The 10,391-nt window shown below is 38.9% G+C and overlaps 1 protein-coding gene across 1 annotated transcript; it reads left to right on the top strand.

Annotated features, from left to right (window-relative positions):
• Positions 1–1,403: 1,403 nt before the first annotated feature.
• On the top strand, positions 1,404–9,310 carry LOC133362860 (zinc finger protein 710-like). The gene is made up of 3 exons (XM_061581802.1): positions 1,404–1,564; positions 3,613–3,704; positions 5,355–9,310. The coding sequence occupies exon 3, from the start codon at positions 7,445–7,447 to the stop codon at positions 9,308–9,310; it is 1,866 nt and encodes a 621-aa protein (XP_061437786.1). The 5' UTR covers positions 1,404–1,564; positions 3,613–3,704; positions 5,355–7,444.
• The last annotated feature ends 1,081 nt before the right edge of the window (positions 9,311–10,391 follow it).

The raw sequence follows: 10,391 nt of genomic DNA, 5'->3' as shown, positions 1-10,391 counted from the left end.
AAAAAATAAATATCGTTATGACTAAAGTTGTTTCCACCTTAAGTGATATCAGTGTCGACTCTGACCCATGAGCTTCTTGAAGGAGTTGGCTAGTGGCCCCTGAGAATGCGAATCCATCGCATCGATCAGCGGTTAGCCATTCGATTCTCAAATTTACAATATAATTTCTTCCCATGATTACCCTACAGTATAGTTAATGTAAACAGTTGAATGGTACTATTCACCACGGATATTAATGATACGAAATTAACGCATCCCCTTCATGACATCGTCCTGCACAATTCCATCATATCGATCGTCTGCTGTAAGTTGAACGTCTTTCGCACCGTACGTAGCGGACCCGGATTTATTCCTATAGTGCTATGAGCAGATTTATAAATACGTAGGGAAAGATGGATGGGGTGTGGCCAAACTAAATCCATGGAGCGGTGTTCTGGACTTGTTCCAAGCATATTTACGGGGTTTAATCATCTCAGTTTTTGTATTCGCGAACAATTCAGTGTACAGGGCGGTCTAGATGTCTTGTGATCCCTCAATGAGTTGACCCCTAACATTGTTTTCCCGTTGCATAGCAATTTATGTTTCAAATAAACTTTACTTTAACAATTTTCGTTGGTTCTTTCGGTAAAGTCACGTAGATATAAAATAAAATAAATAATAATAAAAACCAAACCTCACGACGTTTGGTTTTTAATTATTTTTATGTTTATTTTATTTCTATTTACGTGACTTTACCGAAATAACCAAAGAATATGTCCGTGCAGTCACCAAAGTTTTACGTCAAAACCGTACTTTAACAAAACGCAAAATATAACGTGGTTTTCGCGGATGCGGTTTTAGGGTGGACCATGAGCTTCGTGGGAGGAGACCAAACCCGGGGAGCTTTCTGCGTTGGGGTCTTTGACCAGGTAGTAAGTAGTTATAACAAACTTTATTTGAATCTTTCTTTGGTCCTTTCGGTAAAGTCACGTAGAAAGAAATAAAATAAAATAATTAGAGTTGTGTTGTCTCTCTGCGTGCGTGTCTGTCTTTTGTCTCTCTCTCAAATTTCCTTCTAGCTGACGACGGTTGTTTGTGTTGCAATCGAAACGTCGTACTCTATTATTTAATGTATTTTCTCTCGAGTTATTCTAGTTAGAACAACTCCTAGTGGTGCCACCACGTGCCTCGTGAAAGTGAAATCCCTGGCACTGGTGGCTGATGGGCCCTGCCACCTCTGCACCGTCTCGCGATGCCCCGCCCACTCCCCCCCCCCCCCCCCCGTTGAGAGGGGGGGGGGGGGCGGATTCTTCGCTCTCTGATTGGCCAAGAGTTTTCCCGCCTTTTTAAAAATCTCTTTGGCGTCGAGCGCACTCGCGGTTTTCCCGCTGAGGAGCTTCGTTTACACAAGCAAATACTGTATATTTCTAACCAACGCGAAAGAAAACATCAAACAACCGACAATTAACGTCGACTAACACCAAGCCAGCACTGAGCGGCGTGGACAACTCACTTCGTGTGTGCGCAAGCACGACGTCTGGGCCAGTTTCCCCTCAGCCACGACTCAGAATCCACAACAACTGAGGTGTAATATCATACATTGCTGTCATAACTATTGTCTGTGTTAGCATAGTTGTGGGGGTGGTCAATTGGTGGTCCAATGTGTAACAACAATCGTTCGTGTCGTCATGGAGAATATAAGTAACATGGTATGATCAATGCCTTATTCACACATATGTACCTCCACGTAAAAACATTTTTTTAACACTTCCTTAAAAGTGCATCGTTTCAGGAACATTGTTTAAATTCAAGCAAACTACCGGTGTCGTCGTCTCACATGGTAGTCAGGCTTCAACCAATGCTTGCGAACTGCGAGATTATAATTTTTATTTATACCGCAGGAGGAATCCGAAGAGCTATAAAGCTCTTGGTTCTTTCGGTAAAGTCACGTAGAAGAGAAATAATAAAATAATATGAAACAATAACAATTCTCAAGATGTTTCGATTGCAACACAAGCAATCATCATCAGGTGTGAAATCCACAACAATATTTATTATTTTTATTATTTTATTGGTTTATATTGTTATTATTTTACTATTTCCCTTCTACGTGACTTTACCGAAAGAACCAAGAATATGAATCCCTGCAGTCACGAAAGAAGCTTTAAATAAAAATTTACAAAGCTCTTGTTCAAGGGTGCCCCAGTAAGTAGGGGCACGGGGTAAGAACATTACAGATGTTAAGATGTTATAGGCACGAATGCTCTTCCTTAGTCAAAGCTAAACTAAACAAATACAGCCCTACATCGGTAGGACATCTTCACTCATAAGAAATTCAGAACATCTTGTGAATGTGATCAAAGATATTAAACTTAAACTTCATGATATGTTGGTGAGTTTTGATGTGATTTCGCTATTCGCTAAGGTTTCAGTGAGCGAGTCGCTTAAATTACTTGATACACTAGTAAAGAATACAGGTTTACCAAAAGATATTCCGAAACTCGCTGAACATTAAATTTCGATTTAAAGCTTCTTTCGTGACTGCAGGGATTCATCTTCTTGGTTCTTTCGGTAAAGTCACGTAGAAGGGAAGTAATAAAATAAAAAAAATAAAACATTTAAAGCTTCTTTCGTGACTGCAGGGATTCATCTTCTTGGTTCTTTCGGTAAAGTCACGTAGAAGGGAAATAATAATAATAAAATAATACAAATAAAACATAACAAAATACAATTCTCACGACGTTTCGGCCACAACGCAAGCAGCCGTCCTCAGGTGTCGGAAAGACAGCGTCCGAATGAACACCACCAAGTTTGGCAGCGTATATTTAAGCTGGGTTAGTGGAGGTGGGCGCCTTGACAAAGGAATTTACATATTTATGGGAAATGCAGATATGGGATTAGTCACTACTTGTGATTATTTTGTCTTATATACTGCATACAAATATAACTTAGCTTTGACTAAGGAACGATATCGTAAGGAAGAGCATCCGTGCCTATAACATCTTGACACTGAAACGTTCTTACCCCGTGCCCCTACAGGTAGAAGTGTTATTCAAACAATGTTCAGCGATTCATATTCTTGGTTCTTTCGGTAAAGTCGTCACGTAGAAGGGAAGTAATAAAATAATAAAAATAAAACATTTAAAGCTTCTTTCGTGACTGCAGGGATTCATCTTCTTGGTTCTTTCGGTAAAGTCACGTAGACGGCTGCTTGCGTTGTGGCCGAAACGTCGTGAGAATTGTATTTTGTTATGTTTTATTTGTATTATTTTATTATTATTATTTCCCTTCTACGTGACTTTACCGAAAGAACCAAGAAGATGAATCCCTGCAGTCACGAAAGAAGCTTTAAATCGAAATTTAATTGTTTTATTTTTATTATTTTATTATGTTTTATTTTTATTTCATAATGTTTTATTGTATAATTTTATTATGTTTTATTTTTATAATTGTATAATGTTTTAGTTTTTATTATTTTATTATGTTTTATTTGTATTATTTTATAGTTTTATTTTTATTATTTTATTACTTCCCTTCTACGTGACTTTACCGAAAGAACCAAAAAGATGAATCCCTGCAGTCACGAAAGAAGCTTTAAATCGACAAATTGGTGTCTACCTGCTTATTTTCCAGGTACCATCACGATCGTGAGAGTACCGTATGCAACAATGACCGTGCTGTAACCTCTCTTGAACCGGGAGCTTCGACTCGTCACCTCTTGCAAGGTAAAGTTGTGGCGAGGAGGGAGGGGGTCACCATGCTATAAAATAACGAGAGACGTTTAATGTTTTGTTATTTTATGTAGGTACTGTACCTACATAAATGATGACTTGTGTCAATTCATGATAATACAGTGGTATGTGGTACTAACTTGGTCTTAAATTCCTACTTTACTCATGGCCTGCGTTGGTAAATGCAGAGATTATTGCGTGGTCGGTTACATTGGACCGTAGACTTGCTGTTATCTGTCCATAGTGGCTTAATATTCTTAAATGCAATACTCAGCTCTCCATCATCTCACCGAGTTTTCCCTCATCATAAAAGTTTACCTCAGTTCCTGAGACCCGTTCGTAAGTCGAATGGTTCGTCAGTCGCAACCCAATAATGCACTGAATTTAAATGCCCATACGGTCGGTGTCATAAAATTTGTTACGCGTCAACAAAAAAGGGAAGCATTGTTACAACTCATTAATAACAAAACATATTGTACATTTGCATGCAGTAAGTACTATATAGTTATTAAAACATAAAATGAAGTAACATAAATAGAAAAAAAAATCAGTTTTACGTTTACTGACCTTGAATCCTGACACTGGCTTGCTTGTCCGAAGGGGCACAATGAGTCACCACAATTGCACACCACGCACGCACACACACAAATACAAAGATCTCGTGTATATCCTTAACAGACTGTTGAGGCAAGTGCTGTTAGCTAGCACCTATGAAGACCGGCATGGCACGTGAGGAGGTCGGTGGCCAAAAGTACGCGCGGCCGCCTTTGTCTCCTGAGTGGCGATGTTTACATACCGCACTAGATACTCATTTGAGGCTGAGTCGACCTAGGGGAGGCCCAGGACCGGATCAGATAATCGTCATTGGTGTTGACCATAAGCAGGAATCGTACTCGGGTCGTCAGGTTCGTAGCACAGCTTGCTAACCGCTGCTACACGACCGCTCCCCACACGCTCACTTTCACACACACGCTCACTCACTTTCATAGGCACAAATGTGCGCGCACACACAAACGCTCACTCCCCGTGCGAGGCTGACTCATTACATCTTGTGGAGGATCACTCCACTGAACAACATAGTTCCGCGCTTCAGTATGCAAGCCCAAGTTCGCGTTTTAAGTCAATGTAAAAAAATCAGGAAGCTGGTTCTTAAGTGCGGATGTTCGTAAGTCGGGCATTTGTATGTCGATAACTGGCTGTACTATCTTGATTTGAAGTTTTCGTGACTGCAGGATTCCATACTCTTTGGTTCTTTCGGTAAAGTCACGTGGGTAGAAACAATTAAACAAAACAAAAAATAACATATCACGACGTTTCGATCGCAACACAAGCGATCGTTCTCAGGCGTAAAAAACAATCCAGCGAGAGAGCTGTTACAACAAGGTAATATAACCATGTTGTAACAGCTCTCGCTGGATTATATAACCTTGTTGTAACAGCTCTCTCGCTGGTTCAGCAGTTCCACTGCTGGATTATTTTTTCCTCCTGAGGACGACTGCTTGTGTTGCGATCGAAACGTCGTGATCATTTTTTTTACCTACGTGACTTTACTGAAATAACCAAAGAGTATACTGCCTGTACTCTTCTTCCAATGTATTTTGCTGTTAAACATGTGTTTTTCTTGCTTTTTTGTGCACATATCAGAACTATTATCTACCCGGAGCAATCAAAATGTCTACAGAAGACTGTTTAACATCACCTCACCATCAGGATGCTGATGTTTGTGATGAAGAGGACTTGATTGGACTTGCTACCACCACTTGTGATATGTCCGGTGTCTCTGGTGGATCTTCTCATGATGACCAGCAACAGCTGCACTTGAGCAATGCTACATTTAAGGAGGAAGGTTTGAATGCTGAAGCCAGATGTCAACTCAATAGCCAAGATGCAGTCGATGACTTTTTCTGCACCAGTGAGTTTTATGAGGATGAAGAAAGTAACGAAGAAGTACATCTGATCAATTACATGAAGATGGCAGCATCGCCTATTTATGATATAATGTGTGGCGATGAGATTAATAACAGTGCAGATGATTCTGATAGTGATGCTATCTCACCATTGCCAAAATTTAATAGCTTATCTGTTTCAGCACTTAACGATTATATTGTCAGTGGTACTGGTTCCGAATCAAAACCAATTGTAGATAAACCATACCACGAGCCATCTAAGGGATGGACAACTGAAAGCTGTGCAGATGTACTAAGACATGAAGCAGCTTATGAAGCATTCAATTCATGTCACCCAAACACAAATTTCCGAGAATCTCAGGGTCCATATAAAGATGTACTCAGAAATGAAAACAATTTAATGCTGGAAAACTATGAGCAAGACAAAATTGTTGAGTTGCCTGGCATTGGTAATGAAGAGGTTAGAGAAAATAATTTTTGTTGTACAGCCAGTCCATCCAATGCAAATCCTAAAGCAGAGAAAGGCATGCAATATGGTGCACATTTCAGTGACGGAAAGGTCATAAATAGTCAAATAAATACATCACATTGTGCCGCTGAACATGGACAAACCAAGAAGTTGGAGATGGTTGAAGAATATAAAGCCTCAAAAAATATCACATCACATATATCAGATTTGATGCAAGAGGACAATTTAAAACTGTGCCTCAAAGATGGTATTTGTGATGTAAATGCCATACTTTCTAACACACTACCCCTAGACGTTGCAGTAATCAATACAGGTTGTTGTACGATTCAAGAGCAATCTGATATTACAAAAGATGTTTTGCTTATGTATCAAAGCAAAACCAATGACTCACTTCAGAAAAATAGTATATCTTCAACTTGTGATAATTTATCTGATACGCAAGGTATGTACTCTGTTGATGATACTGCTGCAAACGTAAACATATGTGCAAGTAATGTAGTTGAAACCATTATTCAAAAACGTGTTTCAAAACAAAATGAAAAACAAACTATTCGACAAATAAGTCGAGCAGATATGACTAATTACATAGATAATTCCTTCCTTAGTCGGAAGCTTTGGAAATGCCGTCTTTGTAACAAGATCTATATGACAAAGGAAAATTTGATTACTCACATGATAACACACTGCGAAGCTGGAAAAGACAGTGGCTTTAATTTAGAAAAGTGTCCTATCGAAAAGCAATCTGTAGATGTTGAAAACAAGCCATTGCTTTTCAGTCCTAGTATAACAGGTGAAGGAGTTCATAAAAATAGTCCATGCTCATCTTGTGAGCAGATGCCTACCAAGCGGTGCACTCCAGTTCATGAAATTGCTATTTTAGAATGTCTCCCTAAACACAATGAGATAAATACATTTTCCCAATTAAATCGAGCATCTATGAACGATTACATCGACAACTCCTACATAACAAAAAAGTATGGCTGTAAGCTTTGGCAATGCCGAAAATGTGTAAAAAGATATACAACTAAGTACAATTTCGTGACTCACATGTTGACACACTCTAAAACTGGAAAATGCATTAGCTCAAATATCTTTAGTCATGAGCTTCAACAAAAAACGGAAGGTGGTGTGAAGAGTGCAATGTTGTTCAATTCCAATAAAATAAGTGAAGTCTTTCAGAAAAATAATCCCTGTTCAACTTTTGAGCACTTGCCTATGGAGCAGAATTGTTCATCGACTGAAGTATATTCTACAAAGCCAGATCTGTGTGCTCATGGCACTGTGGATGGAACTGTTGTTCTAGTATACGTCCCAAGACACAATGGGATAATGAATTTTCACAATTATATCGAGAAGTTATGAACAATTACATCGACAACTCCTACATGACCAAGAAGTATGGCCGTAGGTTTTGGCAATGCCGAATGTGTGTCAAAAGGTATACGACTAAGTACAATGTTGTGACTCACATGTTGACACACTCCAAAACTGGAAAATTCATTGACTCGAATTTCAAAAGTCATAAGATCCAAGAGAAAACGGAAGGTGTTGTAAACCGTGCATTGTTTTTTAGTTCTAGTAAAATCAGTGAGGTGCTTCAGGAAAATAATGCCTGTTCAACTTCTGAGCACTTGCCTATCGAGCAGAATTGTTCCTCTCCTGAAGCATCTTCTACAAACCCAGATCTGTGTGCTCATGGCACTGTGGATGGAATTATCATTCCAGAATATGTCCCAAGACACAATGCGATCGTGACATTGTCACAATTATATGGAGCAGCTATGAACAATTACATCGAAAACTCCTACATAACCAAAAAGTATGGCCGTAAGTTTTGGCAATGCCGAATATGTGTAAAAAGATATACAAATAAGGACAATTTTGTGACTCACATGTTGACACACTTTAAAACTGGAAAATTAATTGACTCGAATTTTAAAAGTCATAAGATCCAAGAGAAAACGAAAGTTATTGTAAATCGTGCATTGTTTTTCAGTTCTAGTAAAATAAGTGAAGTCTTTCAGAAAAAGAATGCCTGTTCAACTTCTGAGCACTTGCCTATGGAGCAGAATTATTCCTCTCCTGAAGCATCTTCTACAAAGCCAGATCTGTGTGCTCATGGCACTGTGGATGGAACTGTTGTTCCAGAGTACGTCCCAAGACACAATGGGATAATGAAATATTCCCAATTATATCGAGCAGCTATGAACAATTATATCGACAACTCCTACGTTACCAAAAAGTATGGCCGTAAGCTTTGGCAATGCAGAAAATGTGTAAAAAGATATACAACTAAGTACAATTTCGTGACTCACATGTTGATACACTCTAAAACTGGAAAATGCATTGGCTCAAATATCTTTAGTCATGAGCTTCAACAAAAAACGGAAGGTGGTGTGAAGAGTGCAATGTTGTTCAATTCCAATAAAATAAGTGAAGTGATTCAGGAAAATAATGCCTGTTCAACTTCTGAGCACTTGCCTATGGAGCAGAATTGTTCATCGACTGAAGTATATTCTACAAAGCCAGATCTGTGTGCTCGTGGCACTGTGGATGGAGCTGTTGTTCCAGAATACGTCCCAAGACACAATGAGATAATGACATTTTCACAATTATATCGAGAAGTTATGAACAATTACATCGACAACTCCTACATGACCAAGAAGTATGGCCGTAGGTTTTGGCAATGCCGAATGTGTGTCAAAAGGTATACGACTAAGTACAATGTTGTGACTCACATGTTGACACACTCCAAAACTGGAAAATTCATTGACTCGAATTTCAAAAGTCATAAGATCCAAGAGAAAACGGAAGGTGTTGTAAACCGTGCATTGTTTTTCAGTTCTAGTAAAATAAGTGAGGTGCTTCAGGAAAATAATGCCTGTTCAACTTCTGAGCACTTGCCTATCGAGCAGAATTGTTCCTCTCCTGAAGCATCTTCTACAAACCCAGATCTGTGTGCTCATGGCACTGTGGATGGAATTATCATTCCAGAATATGTCCCAAGACACAATGCGATCGTGACATTTTCACAATTATATCGAGCAGCTATGAACAATTACATCGACAATTCCTACATAACCAAAAAGTATGGCCGTAAGCTTTGGCAATGCCGAATATGTGTAAAAAGATATACAACTAAGTACAATTTTGTGACTCATATGTTGACACACTCTGAAACTGGAAAATTAATTGACTCGAATTTCAAAAGTCATAAGATCTAAGAGAAAACGGAAGGTGTTGTAAACCGTGCATTGTTTTTCAGTTCTAGTAAATAAGTGAAATCTTTCAAAAAAATATGCCTGTTCAACTCTGAGCATCTTGCCTATGGAGCAGAATTGTTCCTCTCCTGAAGCATCTTCTACAAACCCAGATCTGTGTGCTCATGGCACTGTGGATGGAACTGTTGTTCCAGAATACGTCCCAAGACACAATGGGATAATGAATTTTTCACAATTATATCGAGCAGTTATGAACAATTACATCGACAGCTCCTACATAACCAAAACGTATGGCCGTAGGTTTGGCAATGCCGAATGTGTGTCAAAAACACTAAGGTATACGACTAAGTACAATGTTGTGACTCACATGTTGACACACTCCAAACTGGAAATTCATTGACTCGAATTTCAAAAGTCATAAGATCCAAGAGAAAACGGAAGGTTTGTAAACCGTAATTGTTTTTTTTAGGTTCTAGTAAAATCAGTGAGGTGCTTCAGGAAAATAAGATGCTTTCAACTTCTGAGCACTTCGCCTAATCTAACAAAATTGGTTCCTCTCCTGACGCATCTTCTACAAACCCAGATCTGTGTGCTCATGGAACTGTGAGATGGAAATTATCAGTCCAGAATATGTCCAGACACCTGCATAGTGACTTGTCCACAATTTATGGAGGCAGCGATGAACAATTACAATCGAAAACTCCTACATAACCAAAAAGGAATGGCCTTAAGTTTTGGCAATAGGCCGATATAGGTGTAAAAAGATATAAAAGAAGGAAAATTTTGGTTATCGGTCACGTAGGAGGGTTGACACACTTTAAACTGGAACTAATAATAATTGACATCTGAATTGTTAAAAGTCCTAAGATCCAAGAGAAACGAAAGTTATGTAAAATCGTGCTTGTGTTTTCAGTTCTAAGTACTAACAAATTAAGTCTTTCATGAAAAAGAATGCCTGTTCAACTTCTGAGCACTTGCCTATGGAGCAGAATTATTCCTCTCCTGAAGCATCTTCTACAAAGCCAGATCTGTGTGCTCATGGCACTGTGGATGGAACTGTTGTTCCAGAGTACGTCCCAAGACA

Source organism: Lethenteron reissneri, unplaced genomic scaffold (assembly GCF_015708825.2).
Source record: "Lethenteron reissneri isolate LAM-NWPU_2019-01 unplaced genomic scaffold, ASM1570882v1 scaffold_1630, whole genome shotgun sequence".
Lineage (NCBI taxonomy): Eukaryota > Metazoa > Chordata > Hyperoartia > Petromyzontiformes > Petromyzontidae > Lethenteron > Lethenteron reissneri.
Note: the sequence above shows the minus strand (reverse complement) of the source record. Positions and strands in the feature narration are given on the sequence as shown.